Source organism: Arvicola amphibius, chromosome 12 (assembly GCF_903992535.2).
Source record: "Arvicola amphibius chromosome 12, mArvAmp1.2, whole genome shotgun sequence".
NCBI classification, from domain to species: Eukaryota; Metazoa; Chordata; class Mammalia; order Rodentia; family Cricetidae; genus Arvicola; species Arvicola amphibius.
The window spans coordinates 87,444,980-87,462,609 of NC_052058.2; the positions used below are offsets into that span (position 1 = coordinate 87,444,980).

At 51.4% G+C, this 17,630-nt stretch overlaps 1 protein-coding gene across 7 annotated transcripts in view; it reads left to right on the forward strand.

Annotated features, from left to right (window-relative positions):
- The first annotated feature begins 5,730 nt into the window (after positions 1–5,730).
- Nfasc (neurofascin) overlaps positions 5,731–17,630 on the forward strand; it is a 74,024-nt gene continuing 62,124 nt past the window's right edge. For 5 of the 7 annotated variants that reach the window (XM_038348873.1, XM_038348874.1, XM_038348875.1 and 2 more), the window contains exons 1-4: positions 5,731–5,821; positions 11,484–11,589; positions 14,127–14,323; positions 14,660–14,782. In XM_038348873.1, coding sequence (XP_038204801.1) covers positions 5,731–5,821; positions 11,484–11,589; positions 14,127–14,323; positions 14,660–14,782 — 517 coding nt within the window. Of the gene's footprint in view, positions 5,822–10,732; positions 10,751–11,483; positions 11,590–14,126; positions 14,324–14,659; positions 14,783–17,630 lie in introns of all 7 variants that reach the window. The other 2 variants (XM_038348871.1, XM_038348872.1) reach the window with 1 other exon arrangement.

Genomic DNA, 17,630 nt, shown 5'->3' on the forward strand with positions numbered 1-17,630 from the left:
GCATCTTCTCCATCTTTTCATGTCTTGGTAGCTCATTTCCGTTCAGCTTTGAACAATGCTCCTCCATCCTCCTATGTCACCGTTAATGGATTTCCTTTGCCTACGGGAAGGCACCCTCACGCTTCTGTGCCTGCTCGATAGAGCTGCCGCAGTGTGTGTGCGTGGATGGTGTTTTCATCCTTAAACTTAAGCCTCCTGGTCACCTCATTTTGGCCATTTCCAGTTCATTTTCTGTGATCTCCTTGGAAATGTGGGGTACGCGAGAGTGGACAAACCTTGTTTCCACCCACGTGTGAGTTCCCTAGCTCAGTGCGTGCGCCAGGTGGGGCTGCAGCGTGGATGAATGTCTGCTGCCCGAAAGCCTGTGGCAGCCACTGCTCAGGGGACCAGAGCCACCAGCTGAGCCATATCATCTCCAGGCTGCCTGTCTTTCTCTGTCACTTCAGATATATTGTACCTCTGTCACAGCCTGCCTGAGACAGGGCTGTGGGGATGTCGCTCCTGAAGGCAACAGCTTGAAGGAGGGAGCTGCGGGCACCTATTCCATCTGTCAGAGACAGCTTGTAGGATCAACACCAGGGGCCTTCAGTCTGGGGGCAGGCGGGGTGGGGGAGCCACCGGGACCCAGAAAAACAAAAGGAGGGATGGGAAAGCAAGCTGCGACAATAAGTAGATAATTCACGGAGCTACTCAGCCCTCGTGGATAGTCACACAGGCTGCCAGTGTGCGCACACCTTTCATCCCTGGGAGGAGAGGTCCTGATCCATGGCAGCAGCAAGCATATGTGGTGCTTCTGCTGTGTGTCCCGTGAAGGCAGCATGATGCCTGAGGATGCGCTTCTGGGATAGGGGCTGGGTTCATCTCCACATATCAGTAGAGAAGCACAAGCTCTGAGGCCTAGGGCTCTGCCTTCTGAGTGGGAATATGACATTAACTGAGCAGGCAGTCCGAATGCGCGGCTAGTGCCCTTGAACTAGATCAAGAGCCAGCATGCCAGCATCCTCCCTGGTGGCCCATCAGGACCAAATTCACGTTTCAAATCTAAGTCGCTCAGGAGGCTCACAGATGCACAGGCAGGTCGCTCAAGGGTGTGGACTGTTTCTGAACAAGGTCACAGAAGTTGCTCGACATCCATGTTCACAAGGAAAAAAAAATCCCAAACTTGATTTGGCCCCTCCCCCAGAAGTTTCAGAGTTCAGAAGTAGGAATGAGACTTCCTCATCCCACCAAGGGGCTCTGATCAGAGCCCACACAGCCACCATCTCCCTAATGCATTAATCCTTGTGATGGTTAGTTTCTATCGTCAACTGAATACAGTCTAGAATAGCCTGGGAAGAGAGTCGAAATGGTGGATCTTCTAGATTAGATTGGCCTGTGGTCATGTCTATCAGGGATTACTTTAATCAATGTAGGTGTGAAGACCCAACCACTGTGACACCTCCTCTGGGCAGGGGGCCTTGAATTGCTCTTGACCATGGATGTGACTAGTTCCTTCAGGCTCCTGTTCCTCTAGAGAGAAACTATAATCTGGATCTGTGAGATGAAATAAACTCTTTTGTCGGGGTGCTTATTACAGCAACAGGATGCGAAGTGAATACAGCCCTTATGTTACTGGGAAGGCCTGGTAAAGGGACCTGGGGATGACATGCCTTGGCCATGGAGTGATGGCTGTGCCACTGTGGTTGACAGTAAATCAGGCAGTCTGTAGAGATGTGGGTGTCATTGCTGTAGGCCAGGAACCCGGTCCCCTTGCCTCCTTTCCCCTGGTTATCAGGCTGGGGGAACCGTGGGCCTTGCTGGTGTGAGGACTGTGGCAGACCGCTCTGTCTCACTGTGCCCTGGTCTTCTATTCCCAGAGCTAGAACTCTAAGCCCCCATCCCCTTGACTCAGATGGAAATCTCCTCACAGTGTGTGGGAAGGGTCGTGCATGTGCGCCTGTCTTCTGTGCTGGGGGGGCGGGGGCGCTGCTGTGTCTCTACTTCCAGTCACCCACCTTCCTCTGCCCCTTTCCATCCCCGTGAGAATGTTACAGAGACCAATGTTATACCTTTCTTCTATTGGTATGAAATTTATCTAAAAATAAGCCATTTTAAGTAGACAAGTGACTGACAGTCAGTACACTCACAACGAATGCCTCTAGTTTAGTTCCAAACCACCTTTATTTCTCAGAGGAAAGTCATGCCACTGGCAGTCACTCCCTGTGGCATCCCCCAGGGTCGGGCTGGCACCAGTGGTGTTCTGTCTCTGCAATTACTGATTCTGGGTATTTATAGGAAATCTATAGCTGGGGTCATTTGTGCGTGACAGGGTGGGCTCTTTCACTAAACACATTCACAGAATAGCTTATGTCAGCATTTCATTCTTTTCTGTGGATGGATAATCATCCAAAAATCCACCGATCTATTTCTCCATCCACCTCGGACGGATGTTTGAGCTGTTTCTACTGTTTGGCCATTGTAGGTGATGCTCTGGTGAACAGCTAGCTGTCCACATGTACTTGCTTAAGAACCTGTTTTAAATCCTTGGCACATATACCTAGTAAAATTGAGGGTCATGGATAGTTTTCTGTTTAAGTTTCGGGAAAACTGACAAATTATACTGACTTTTAAAATAACATCTTTATTTTGGGACTTTGCTGTGTAACAAAGACAAGGAAACTGGGTAGAAAAGTCCTGGTCTAGACCACAGGACGCCTGGATTCTTTTCCTAGCTTTGCACTAACCAGCCGGGTGATCCTAAGCAAGTCTCTTGTCCTCCTTTGCTACTAATTCTTCATCTAAAAAGTGAGGGAGTTGTTTAAAATTAAATAGCTTGTATAAAATAAAATAACCTTTGAGCTTTTTTTCTTCCAACATTTGGTTGTAGGGGGATGGGTTCCTGAGAACAAAGAAGGGATTTATCAGGAGCAGAATGTGGTTATCTTGATGTCTTTTATCTACTCTGTTGTTAAACTGTGAATTTCAAACATCCCCAACAGCTGGGCTTTTCCCTGCCAATGTGTTTCTGATTAATGAATAATTTCTGGCTTTCTAGTTCTATCAAAATTCCCAGAATGAACATCCGTCCCTTTCCCATCAATTCTGCCCTTGGCAGGTCCTGAGCCAAGAACACAGTGGTCAGTGAGCCCAAACTACCCCCTTCTAGGAAGGCTATGCCTTCCCTAGTGCAAGCTCCCTCCACACTGGGGCTTCAACCAGAAAGTCAGGCTGATCTTTGGAGATGTGTAAGGCAAGGTGAAGTGTTAGTGGCCTTTCTGAAGGACAGTGTAAGGACCATTCTGGAGAGTTAACCCTTGTGATGCCTTCCAGCCACAGGGCCCATCCTTGGAAGATTTCCTACTCTGTCTTCTACCAGCTCACTGACCTCCTGGCATCTGACCTGTAGGGAGGAGGTTCTTTCCAACTTAGTCACTCTCCACCTTGTGCTTCCTTGTGCCACCTAGTAGTCTTCTAGAGGAACACACACACACACACACACACACACACACGGACTCAGGGATCTTCACAGAAGAGGGATGAAGGATTCTAAGAGCCAGAAGTGGTTGACAACCCTATGAAGCAGTGTTTTCCGGACACAGCGGGCAGTTGCAATCATGCATGCATCATGGCTGTGATAACAGGCTCTAGACCCACACAAGCTCCAGCCAGACAAAATCCCAGCGTGGAGTGGGGCAGGTGAGCACAAAAGCACTACTAGCTGAGGAGTGATTGGCATTTGTTAGCTGCTGGGAGAAAGAGCCAGTTTTCTTTAATGATGTATCCCTCAGTAAGGTCAGGGCAGTTCCACTCCCAGAAGTAACTGAGCAGCACAAACTGGACGGGGTGGGATTAATAAAAGAAGAAGAAAACTCTGTCTTGTGTAGATAAGGAATGGAGATGAGATATGGGAGTAGGTGGGGGAGAGGATAAAGATGTTCAAAATACATTTTATAGAATTCTCAAATAATAAAATATATTTTAAAATAATGCCATCTAAGCAACTTATTTCAATTATACATTTACTTGATCATTTTTCTTACCCATACTTATGTCTGTCACACATCTTGAGGGGCTATTTGGTCCTGTGGTAAATTCCTATGACTGGGTAATAAGGAAACTTTTCCATTTATTGAGCCTCCAAGTGACTTTTGGGGATGAATACAAAGCCAAAGATGCCATTGTTGGAGTCAAAGTAGAAATTCAGGGAACTCCTAAGTAACACTTAGCAAATCCTAACGAGAGAGCCAAGAGCACAGACTGTCCTGCACACAGGTTGCTCTTTCCCAGGGTTCAGAGCAACATACACAGAGGCCCTTAGGACCAGCATGCCAGGGGAGAGTGGGAGAGTCCAGGGGGACACATGGTTTGGGGTGTCAAGCCAGTAAAGGAAGTTAGTGTTAACTTGGGGACAAGAGTGAGAGGTGACGAGGAATGGCATGTTTGTATTTCTGCTTTAGAAATAACAGTTCTGGCCATGGACAGAGGATGAATGAAGGCAGAGGTAGGAGCAGCAGGGATACTTGGGGAGCTGTTTCAGTCACTCTAGCCTGGAACCCTGGTGTGGTCCAAACCAAAGAGGTGGCCATGAGAAGGGAGGCAGGTAGATGGAGACCAGACACACACACACACACACACCACACGCACGCATGCACACACTCATACACACACACACACACACACACCACATGCACGCACGCATGCACACACACATGGGGGGAGGCTAGTTTTGGGCTCAGCTGCTGAAATATGAGCCAGAATCCCTCATTCTGGCATAGGGAGGTAGAGACTGTGATGCTTTCTACTACAGGACTCCAGAACAATGGCCTCACCTCTGAGGAGCTCTTGCCTGGGCTCTGTCCTCTACCTACTTGGATGGATGGGTGGGTGGGTGTAGTTGACTGTGGCTCCAGCCAAATAAAGCAGGAGTGGAGCTGTGTGTTCAGCTGATATAGATATTTGCTGAGGCAAGCTGAAGGGATTCTGGCGTCTCCATCTGTGGCCTTCCCCTTGACGTGGCCCCATAATGCTGGCAGGCTGGAGTAGTTCGGAGCTCCAGGCAGTCTCAGAGTGCTGGACTTGAGTCCCAGCCCATCCCTTCTTCTTGGACAGTGTTCCTGCCTCCCCTTAGGGTTGAAGATCATCAGCGAGATCTTATTTCTATGTCCTCACCCAAACACATTTTGCTCCAGGCCCCTTGAGTTTTTTTGAGACTCGCGGGGAGAGTAGAGCCAAGTCCAGGGAAACTTTGAGTTGGTACATTTATCTGTTCGGGACCTCTAGGCCAGTGTGTGTTTTAACAATTCCTCTATGCAGTTACCTTTATTCCATACTGGGTCTTAGTCACTGGTGGATTTGTCCTCTGGAGATGCCACCTGCAGCATCTGAGACATCTGGGACAAGCAGCAATGTCCAGAAATGTTTTTGATTAGCAACAGGACTTGCTGGGCTCTACTGACGTGGGGTAGGTAGAGACCAGGGGCGCTTCCAAACCCTATAGTACATAAGACAGCCATGGATTGTTTGATTCCATGTTAGAAACCGTGGTCCAGGAGATTCTCAAACTCTGTGGCCGAGAGATTCAAGTCTTTTGAGACCCGGCGGGTGGGTGAGTAGAGCAAATCACGAGTTCAAGAGAAACTCACTTGCTGTTTTCTTTTTCTAGCTGAGCGCTGTCTGAAAAGCCCCTGTGGAGCGGCATAGGCGTCGAGAGCCCGAGGGCTGGGCAGCTGGGAGCAAGGCCCGGTGCTGAGGATGGACAGGCAGCAGGCACTACCCTGGATCCACACAGCCCTCATCCTCTTCCTCCTCAGCCCCGGAGGGGCCATTGAGATTCCAATGGATCGTGAGTTCTGTGCCCGCTCTTTTCATCTTACTCCTGATATTGGAGGAATCGGCGTTGGGGAGGGAGGTCAGGGAGACGAGGGGAAGAGGGGTAACAGTGGATTCCAGGCTTTGGAACTGGGCTTTTCTCCAAAGACTTGATGTAGGCTCCCACTTGGAAACTGGAAACTAAGATGCAGGCCTCTTCTTAGGGCTGTGGATAAGCTGGGCTCTGTGTTGCCTGGAACCCGCTAAGTGGAACGGAGGGTGACACAGTTGGGAATTCAGAGAGCCGCCTGGAGTTCTCCTCGCTCCTCATACCTACCCACCTGGCCTTAGCCTTGACTTACCCCTTCTAAAAGCAGTTTCCAGGATCAAGTGTGGTAGGGTGTCCTTGCTAGTCTCTCTAACTTGATCCACCCAGAGCCAATGCCCAGTCTTGGCTGGAGGAATAAGGACGACGGTGGATAGCCTGGGAGAGGATTGGCCAGGGCGTTATCTTTGTAAAAGAAACAGCCAAGTAAGACATGAGCCATAATGTGTTACCATGGGAGAGCCAGGCACAGGTTCTTTCTATCCCAGGATTCCCTCGGAACTATTAAAATATGGGGCTCATTTCTGTTCATGGTGGCAGTGCCTGTCTGAACCTGACCTGCCACGCTGATGTCTGTTTCTCTCTCCACCGTCTCTGGTACTGTGTTCCCTGGTGGCTGTTGATTGGCTCCTTGTTTCCTGGCCATGTGTGTAAGCATACACTGTTTTGACACGTATGCCGGGTATCTTTGCATCCTAGCACTAACGTATAGGCATAGCCCCCTGCCCCCTACTCTCTGGCTCAAGGAATTCATGGAGTCCATGTGATGCCAAGATAGACTTGGGCTCTCTCCAGTTAACAGATGGACGAAGGAGACAGGAGGTGAAGATGGCCTTTAAGAAGGCCCCACCGAGCTCTAAAGCCAGACCTCCTCCAGTAACGGCTACCCCGGAGGGGTCTGCACTTCTGGATGGCAGAGACCAGTGATAACTACGAATTGATCCCAGAAACAAACTGGCCAAGACCACTCCTGCCCGAGCATCTATACGGGGAAGGAGGAAGAGAGGAGAGCTGTGAGACCAGCGTTCCCATGGTGACCGTCTGTGGCCGGCTCAAGGAGATTCTCATTAACAGCCAGGCAGACAGTCTTAATAGGCTTGATAAGGGTGTGTCCCTGGAGAGGAGGGCGCGGAGGAAATCAGGTTATCGAGAACATGGTGAAGGCTCATTTCCCTTCTGCCACTTCTCACTCAGCTGCCGTTAGATACGTGGGTCTGGTGGGGGAGGGGCTCCTGCAGCGTGAACCTAGAAATAGATGGTTTGGGCTTCTATACTGAAAATACGGATTTCTGAGCTCTACTGGAGACGGGAATACAACAGGAAACCCATGTACTTGCCTGAGGCAGAAGGCTGAGGGCCCTAACTTCCTCGCCATTGATTCTCCATCCCAGCATCCTGGAGGGGACTGGGGACCCATCCTTTTATGTTGTCTATGCAGATCAAGCCGTTCCTTGTTTAGGGTCACACCTGTCGTGGTGATAAAGGCAGAATGGAATCTGGGTCTCCTGCCCGTGCTATGGAACGTTGGTCCTGCTTTCTTTTAGTCCTTGGACCTCATTGGAACTGCAGCTGCCCTAGGCCAGACAGAGACCTAAGAACGGTGATGATCTCAGTGTGTGCGGTTCTCACAGGAAGTCTGGATGTCGATGCCACCCTTAGCTGACGGGTTAGGGAGCAGGGAAGAGGCAGAGTTGGCTCCTGACAGCTGCACCTCTCTGAGAGGAGTCTCTACCACATGGCTGTAGTTGGTTCTGGCTGTGTCAGGATGGATACCCCACAAAGCACCGTGGCTTCTGGTTGCTGTGGACCCATTTCAATGACTCATCTACAGAAGCTGACCTCAGAACGAGGACATAGCAAGGACACGGACTTCCTCAGCAGATTCCTCCTCTGACTTAACCACAGCCCTTCCCACATTCTCGGAGCTTACCTGCCATCTGGGCTTAGGGCCAGTCAGTTGTTCCTAACTTACCCCTTTGCTGGGAGGGTGGGACTGGGGATATCGGAAGAGAGACTGTCCTGCCAGGCGCTTACTCGCTTGTCCCTTCAGGGCATTCTCTGTGCCTCTAGGGCAGGGACACTGCTTCTACTCTGGCGCTTGGCACAGCAGCTTTCTGGAGCAGCACCCTGGATGGCTGCACAATCCCTTATTGACGCGCCCAGCCTCTGGCTCCAATTGCCTTGCCAGTGAAGTCACACGCCACCTCCCTCCCATTAGCCCAGTGGAGAACAGAATGACCTTAAAAAAAAAAAGTAATGGGTCACCTCCTCAGTCAGAATGGCCTTGCCAAAAAGTGAGTCTCCTGGAAGCTTGCTTGCATTTTCTTCCGTGCTCCTTCCACTCAAGAGGATTCAGCATCCCCGCCTCGGAGCCCACAGAAGAGGACAGCAGAATGGAGAGATGCTCCTTCCCATCCCCATATGAGATGGCCTCAGTAACATGTCTGCCCCACATCCTCCATCCTCCCAGGATGAAGCCCAGAGATCAACAACTACCAGAGCCCATGAAGAAAAGAGAGGCGTGAAGGTAGAGCCCTGGAGCGAGGATAGGTACCCGCTTAACCCACAGAGATGGAGTAGGGGCCCATTTTCTCCTCCTTGGAAACCAAAAGCATAAATTCATCCTCTATCCAACATCATCAGACAGCAAGTTCTGTGAAAGGAAAGAGGAGCACGTGGTGGGGTGACAAAGAGGAGCACCGTTGTCCTTGTCCTCAGACAGGTTGTCCCTGTTACCTTCTCTCCATCATGGTTTGTCTTCTGGCTTGCTTCTGTCCCTGCAATAAATCCCCTGGGAGCAGAGTGGTGACTGAGATGTCATCGTCCCCCTAGGCAAGTAGATGCTCAAAAGGCCCTTAGCCAGGCGGGCAGCCTGTAGGGTCAGAAGCCAGCCCGCTCTAAGGTGACTTGGGAATCTCCACTCACTGAAGGATCCCAGTTGTCCACAATGTCAAGGACAGTGATGTCACAAGGCCTGCCTCCAGCTCGCTCACTAAGGATGGATTTTGAAAGCTCTGCAATAACCTCTGGGGACACTAGTCATATTCTGTCTCCGAAGCCAGCTTCCACACGACTGTAGCCGTGAGGTCACCCACCCTTGAATTCAAGATGCCGTGGAAGGGGGTCAGAGCCTGGAAGCAGGGTGCATCAGGACCAAGAGGCATCAGTGTGTCCTGAAATGAAGCCGGAGCCCAGCTGGTGGTCAAAAGTACTCAAGGGCCAGCCCTACCTGTCTGGAGACTGGCCCCCGCCTCCCTGGATTCCTGTCCCAGCCCCACTGGCTTTCAGTCTTTTCAGAATTACTGGTCTTGGCAGGAAGATCACATACAGAAAAAAGGGCTGTGGCGGGGAGCTCCGCAGAGCCCGCATTCAGAGCCTCCTGCCTTTGCTCTCGGGCTTTTCGTTCCTTTGTTTCCAACGCAGGCAGAACCTGGACAAGTAAAAAGTAGAATGTCTCTTGATCGCTCTGAAGGCCACACCACCTTGCTCATGGAACCTTTTTAAAAGCCATACCGTGGAGACTCTTTTGCTAACAGCCTGCCTGACCTGCTCATTCCTGCCACGTACCATCCCTTCTTCGTGACCTTTTCTCTGCCTCGCCGACTTTCTCGGGTGAGCCCTGGCTCCCTGAAGGCTGCCCTTTCTGAGCCTGCACCTCCTCCAAGTCTCTTCACTCTGGTGGGAAGACATCAAGTCTCCCTGACACTGCTCCAAAGCCCCTACCTCCTGCTCTCCCCAACAGCGCTCACTCTGGAAAGGCAGCCCATAGTGCCCATGCATGCCTGACCTCCACACCAGCATGATGTGACAATGTCATGTCATGTCGTTTCCTCTTGGCAGCATAAGAGAAGACATTGAAGAGAGACATGTTTTGTCTTTTCTCCACATCTGTTTGAACCAAGTCTTGCTTTCCACACCCGAAACCTTACTACCCAAGGCACAGTTTGTAGGCCTCAGCGCCACGGAGGCATTTTTTCGGAAATGTGGGACTTTGAAAGGGTAGGGTTCCTGAGTAGAGCACCAGCCTGGCTCTACTCCCAGCTTTGGAAGGAAGTAACAGAGGAGAATCCAGGCTCTCAGCAGGTGCTTGGAGCCATAGCCTGCATCTTCTCTAGCTGCAGTGAGCAACCTGCTGGTTAGAGTGTGAGAAGCAGGAGCACACCTGTGCATGGCCCCTGTGTGCAGACGGGGCTGTGAGGATGTGTGCCGCCTACTTCTTTGTCCCCTTTGTGGAAGACACAAGAAGGAGTGGTGGGCTTGGCCATGTGCTGGGATACTGTCACCCCAGGAACAGGACTTCCATAGAACATGCTTTTGTGTACGAGACAAACAGTGTATGAGAGACCAGAGTGCTGGGTCCTTGGTGCTTCTATATGTTAGGCCTTTGTCCCGTAGAAGTGGTTAAAATCCACTCTTCTCCTCGCTCCCCAGCACCTCCATGCTGACCCTGTGCACCAAGACTCCCACCTCTCTCAATGGTGTCAGGTGCCAGGCAGCATCTGAAGGGTCCTTTTCAGGCAGCTTGTCATTTGGGGACATTTGGATTTCCCTGGTAACATCTCTGGTGGTTACTGATCCTGCTACTGTGGAGTCTCCTTCTTCCCAGTGATCCACCTTTTCCATGAGGTATTTGTAGGTCTGTTCTCCAACCTGGCCTGGCTCTTCGGTCAAACTCCACATCTGGGAGAAATCCCCATGCCCGGTGCTGTTCCCGCGTCTCCTCACCCCAACCCTGTGAGCTAGGACAGGAGGATGGCCGACAGTTAGCTGGTCAATTGTGTGCAATAACAGTGTTCTCCTTCTCTCCCCCTCCCAATGCTAACCCACTGGAACTAACAGCAAGCATTCAGAATGAGCGTAAGTGCCTCGTATGCCTCCATGCCCTGGAGCCTCTGGGAGGTTGGAGGGAGGGAGGAGGGCCTGGCCTCTTCATTTCCTGTGGGTGCTGCTCAAGCCTTGATCCCCTAGAGTGAGTCCTCTGCCAATGGAAGATAATGTCCCCAGAGCAGGGAGGATGGGTAAGTGGGCAGAAGATGGTCTACAGATGGCAGCTGAGATGTGCCACAGCTACTATGGTGACTGGCACTGCACCCCTGGGCAGAACACCAGCCTTCTGGTCCACAGGGAAGCCCTTGTGAAGCTCCAAGGGACTGAAGCCTCTTTTGGCTCTTGCCTCAGCAGTCTGGCCATCTGTTGAGACTCGTGGCTCAGAACCATCACAGTCCTAAGTTCTGCAGTCATAGCTGGTTTCATTTCTGTATCCACTCAGCACACATTCAGCGGGGACTGTGGTACCCTGTGCAATGTACTGGGCACTGGGATGTGATCCTGGGTGAAACAGCCTGGCTTTCAGTTGCTCAGAGGGAGCCTGGATCTTCTTAAAGGGTTCCTGTGCTCCACCTGCAACATCCACCCCTATCCTGCGGCTCTGTTTAAGACGCTGCATCTTTAGAAAAGGGTACTACTCATACCTGCTTGCTTGCCTGCTTGCCCAGGTGGCTCCTGGTGCTCTTGACTTTAGCCACACCCTAAACCAAGTCCAGGGCAGGTCCCTGAAGTTCTGACCCTTGCCGCATATGTCCTGTTGCAGTGACCCAGCCCCCGACTATCACTAAGCAGTCGGTGAAGGACCACATCGTGGACCCCCGTGATAACATCCTGATTGAATGTGAAGCTAAAGGGAACCCTGCCCCCAGGTGAGTGGAGGGGGAGGGGCCTGGAAGTCACTGTTGAAATGACCCACTTCTTGTTCAGACATAAGGCAAGCAAACTGAGAAGTTTGGCACAGGGCTTGAGAGATGGCTCGATGGTTACGAGTGAGTACTGCCCTTGCAGAGGACCTGAGCTCAGTTCCAAACATCCTTGTCAGGATGCGCACAATCACCTGTCACTCCAGCTCCAGGAGCATGCGCTGCACCTGACCTTTCAGGCAATCACGTGCACGCACACACACACACACACACACACACACACACACTTCGACACACACACACACATACCCCCACGCACCTATACATACCTCCATACATGCCCACACCCACACATACCTACACACACCCAACAATACCCACACAAATACCTACATATACCCTCACACATACCCACACACACACCCACACATATACCCACACACATACCTACACATACCCACACACCCACACATACACACACCCCACAATACCCACACACATACCTACACATACCCCCCACACACATACCCACACACACACACACATACCCACACACACACACACACACACACATACCCACACACACACACACACACATACACACACACATACCCCCATACATACCCACACATGCACCCACACATACCCCCACTCACACCCACACACATGCTCCCACACATAACCCACATACATGTACACATGCCCTGCACATACTTGTACACATACTTAAAAGTAAAACAAATCCTTTCTAAAAGGTCTGGTTCATCCACACAAAAGCTCTCCACTGACATTCACCAGGTGCCACACAGGAGGGCTGGCTTGTGAGAAGCAAATGTGAAGTGGCCACGTGGCTCAAAACAGCTGCGCACGGAGGCTCATGGGAAAGTTGCTTCATAGCTCTGAGCCTCCATTGCCACCTCTGAGAATAACAGAACTGCCCTTGTATTATGGGGCTTTTAACAGATTCAGCAAAGCAGGGACTTTACCTCATTAGGAAACCAGGAAGAAGATATTAAAAGGTTGTTTCTATTGCAGTGAAACCCTGCAGTCTCAGTGTGCATCCCAGGCTGGCCTTAAACTCATCACTCTCCTGCCTCAGTCTCCCCTCCTAAGTACTAGGGTTACGGGTGTGTGTCACTAGACTCAACTCGATGTTATTTTCAGACTTTTGCTGTAACGTGCTTTGCCGTCCTGTGTGGCCATCATCCAGCCACGTTCAGTGAGTTACGGGAAGTCCCTCTTCCTAGGTAACTCAAGGCTTTCATTCTGAGCTTGTGTTTGTCTCAAGTGTGAAGTCAGTAGACAGGAAGGAAAACCTGTCCTATCCGGACTGTGACGTGCAGTTACATGGTCTTATTCATCCGCCCCTCTTCCTCTGCGGCAGGGCCAGTGTCTTCCTGAGGAGAGGTGGTGATTTTAAATGCCTTTCCTACCAGTCTCCAGCTAAATTGAACCAGGGTTTAGACCTACTCCTTGACCGCCAAGGCCAGATTTGTTTCTGCTGAACAACATATTTTAGCAAAGTGAAGATTTAAATAATATGTTCCACTTTCAAAGTGGCAGAGTGTGTTCAGCATCGGGGGACCATGCAGGGCGGAGGTTTGCTCTGCCTTTGGGTTTGTGTGAGACAGTCAGACTAAGATTGATGAGCCCAGAGCCAGCAGGAATTCTCTCATCCCAGTGGGAGGCACCCTATAAGGCCAGTGGGGGCGCTAGTGAGCACGCCTCTAAGATTGGTCTTTTCCACATGGGACCTCTGTGGGGATAATAACTCTAAACAGCCATTGCCGTTTGTACCACATCAGCACAGGGAGCCAAGAATGTGTGTGGCTGGCTGCAACCTCCTCCCAGGACAAGCTGAGGGACATGGTAGTGGTGATGCCACCTTTGCCATGCTAGACAAGTGCTCTGCTCCTGAGCCCCCCACCCCCATGCCCTGAGTCGGGGTACCTTTTAGGCTCTTTGCAGCCCTATTCCATTAGCCTGCCAGTTCCTCCAAAGCTACCCTTCCATGGTCCATGCTTCATGGTCTTCACGAAGCACTTGTCATACAAGGAGCAGGCAGCCTCTGCCACGCATGTCTTCAGAGCAGATTATACTACTAAAGCGTGGCAGAGCAGAGGTGGCCCCGTGGCACATGTGGGTTGGTGAACTAAGGAGCCTGCATTCCTAGGAAGAGACTAGGAATGTCACAAGGTCAGGAAAGGGGCTGACTCTGTTTTTGTTTTGTCTTGGTTTTTGAAGACACCATTGTTTACCCTGAGTTATGTTCTCACAGAGCAGAACCTGCTGGGGAAGCTGGACACATGGTACCCGTCACCAGCCTTAGCTAGTGGCAGCACTCACAGATGTGCAGTCGCAGTAGACATGACCTGGGTCTTTGCATTCTCCCAAGCTTGTCAGGTGGCTCTGCCCAGCCAGGGCTGGGTCCATTGGCACAGAGGAAGGGTGGTGGAGTAGACATCTGCCACTGAACGGGGGGCCTAGGAACTGACCCATTCCAGCCTCGTACATATGGGTGGCCTGGCCCCTGTCATCCGCAGCTTTCACTGGACTCGAAACAGCAGATTCTTCAACATTGCCAAGGACCCCCGGGTGTCCATGAGGAGGCGGTCTGGGACCTTGGTGATCGACTTCCGCAGTGGCGGCCGACCTGAGGAGTATGAAGGGGAGTATCAGTGCTTCGCCCGAAACAAATTTGGCACGGCGCTTAGCAACCGGATCCGCCTCCAGGTGTCCAGTGAGTGCCAGGGACAGGGCTGCTGCTGGCTCCCTGGTGGGTGGGGGGGCATGCAGGGGGCCCTGTCCTCCATGGGTCTCTCCCACTCCAGAAGGATTCCTGGAAAGAAACCTTTCAGACTAGCGGGTACAACCTTACCAGCTACTCTGCACACTGGAAAAGGGGAGAGGGGAGGCGGGCTGGAGATGAGGGTTCAGTCACAAAAACTGTCTCCCTCCTTTCAGGAGCCGCCCTCCATGTCCTCTCTCTTGCCTCCCCTATTCTCCCACTTCCCCTTCTCTTGAGCCTGCCCAGTTCTGGCCATCAGCTTCACTTCTCCCTCCTGTTTCTCTTTAGAATCTCCTCTGTGGCCCAAGGAAAACCTAGACCCCGTCGTGGTTCAAGAGGGTGCCCCCTTGACGCTGCAGTGCAACCCCCCACCCGGCCTCCCGTCCCCAGTCATCTTCTGGATGAGCAGCTGTGAGTGCAGAAGCCTGGCCTCACCGAGAGCCCAGTGCCAGGGGGCGCGGTGGGTGGGTTGAGTGGAAGATGTGACGGTCACTATTAACTGTGAACTTGTCGGGCTCTAGAATCTTCATGGAGACAAATCCCTGTCTGTAAGGGGTTTCTAGGTAGGTTAATTAAAACAAACAAACAAGGCCCCCCTAAATATGGGTGGTGACCATTTCATGGGCTGGGATCCTAGATTAAATAGAAAGGAGATATCAAGCCAAACAGTAGCCTGAACCTATGCTCCCAGCTGTGGATGCTGTGTGACCAACCACTTCATGCTTCTGCCACCATGTCCTCCCCACCATGGCAGACTACCCCTGAATCTTTAAGCCAAAACAAAAACACAATAAAAGCAACAGCAACAAAGCCCAGCTTTAAGTTGCCTTGGTTGAGAGATGCTGCAGAAGCATGGAAACTAACAGGAGGGCTCAGTGGGTGGGGAGACCAACTTGTGAGAAGCAGATGTGAATTGGCCACGTGGTGCAAAACAGCTGTGCACAGAGGCGGCTATTGCTGTGTGGTTACGAGCAAGTTGCTTCAGAGCTCTGAGCCTTCAGCTGGGTGAAGAAGGTGGCGCACGCCTTTGATCCCAGCACTCGGGAGGCAGAGGTAGGCTGATCTCTGTGAGTTTGAGGCCAGTCTGGTCTACAGAGTGAGTTCCAGGATAGCCAGGGCTATCAAAAATGAAAGCAAATCAAAAAAAAAATTTTTTTAACTTTTAAAAAAGAAGCTCTGAGCCTCTCTTCGCTCTTCTGCAAATAAAACAGTAAAACTGTGTGAAGTGGGAGTGGGGTTGTGTGCAGGGCAGGGGGTGGGGATGTGAAGGGAAGGAGGGTTCGGAGCCAGACCACACACGCAGGACGTCCTTGGTAACTGCACTGATAAAGGTGAAGAATAACAGAAGGAGGAGGAAGTAAATGTTTCCCAGAGGATAACTGGTGGTAACAGTCTTGCTTCATCCTGGGTCCGTCTGGCTTTACTCCAGGCCCCACACTTAAGTCAGGAGGTGAGTTCCAGAGTGACGCTTTCCATAGTGCTGAAGGGAGACAGAGTTTGGAGTAGGAGACCAGGTAACAACACCCAGAGATTGTTCTGGATCAGTCGTGGACCAGTGCTCACCTAGCTCTGGAAAGGCTTCGGGTTTTTTTTTTTTTTTTTTTTTTTTTTTTTTTTTTTTTTGGTTTTTCGAGACAGGGTTTCTCTGTGGCTTTGGAGCCTGTCCTGGAACTAGCTCTTGTAGACCAGGCTGGTCTCGAACTCAAAGAGATCCGCCTGCCTCTGTCTCCCGAGTGCTGGGATTAAAGGCGTGCGCCACCACCGCCCGGCCGGGTTTTTTTTTTTTGTTGTTGTTGTTGTTCTCAATTAAGATAATAGGGAACACTAATAAAGAAGAGATGAGCATTCCCTGCCCTCCACCCTGGCCCTGCTCCCGCTCTCTGGCTCTCACCCCTGCCCATCTCCCTGGATTCCCCGCCCCTCTCCCTTCCTGCCCACCTGGATGCCTCTGCTCTCCCTCGTTCTGCCCCTCCCTCCCCTGTCCATCCACCCACCTATCCGTCTAGTCACCCCTCCATTATCCTGTAAATCCGTCTGCCTACCTGCCTACCGTCCATCAGTCTACCCTTGACTGTCCAGCCTGTTCCCAGTGAGGCTGGGGGGGGGGGCAGTACTGGGAGCCGTTTCACAGGAGAGGATGGCTTTGTACATAGACCCTGTCGCTCACTTCTTTCTTAGCTATGTGGGGACGATGCCTGGCTGTCGCTGGCGGGTTCTCTCACCTATAGCACCATATTTATCACTGAGTTAGGTCCATGCCCCCTCCTCTTTTTCCTCACTGTTATCTCCCCAGCCCAGAGCCCTGTGCGCTTTCACCTGCTTTACAATCTCATTCAGAACAGGTCCCCTTGGGCCTTAAACACAGCCTCAGGTAGCCTCGATTGCATGCTTTCTCCGGCTCCTCTCTTGCTTCAGGATAAGCCTGGACTCCTTGATTTTGGGGAGGCCTCCTTCATGACCCAGTCCTTCTCCAGTCCTTCCCCCTCATCCCTACGCGCCTCAGCTCCGGGCTAGGCCATGACATTTCAGCCTCAGAAACATTCATCTAGCTCCTGAGGGACCTTGCAGCATCTCTGTCTTCTGTGCCATACAGGGACATGCAGAACCTCAGGCTTCTGCTCAGGGGGACAGGGTCCCTTCTGCCGCCCCGCCCCACCCTGCCCTGCCCCACCCTCCCTCCCCAGTGCCCTATCCTCTCCACACTTCCTCTTCCTCCTCTCCTGCTATACCGAGGGTTTTTCTTCTTTCACCAACCCCCAGAACATGTGACCTGGCATGCAGTAGCCCTCAGCAGACCTTTGAGGAGTGATTCGAAGGACCAAGCACCTGCTGTGGGACAGTTGGTGTCACTGATGTGAAGAGGAAGTTGTGGGAACAGGAAGTAGATTAGCCTGGAGTGTAGGTCACTCCTGACAGCTTGGAGAGCCGACCCTGTATATCAACACTAGGTCCCGAAAAACATAGTGATGTCACATCCTCGGCCACCCGGGATACCATTCATTCTCAGTCTTGGACTTCACTATCTCTAAAACCAGAAGACCTCTTAAAATCATCAGTGCATACCATCAGTTGGCATACATCTGACAACTGTAATTGAGAATCGCTATCTTTGTCAACAAAATAAAAGTCCATATTACGATTGATGATTATAAATTTTGATTAAATGCAACAAGGCCAAGATCAGATATACATAACACACTTTTGGGAGCTCTTGTGTGCTCTGGCCCAGAGGGGTACTGAGTATGAGGATGAAGGAGCA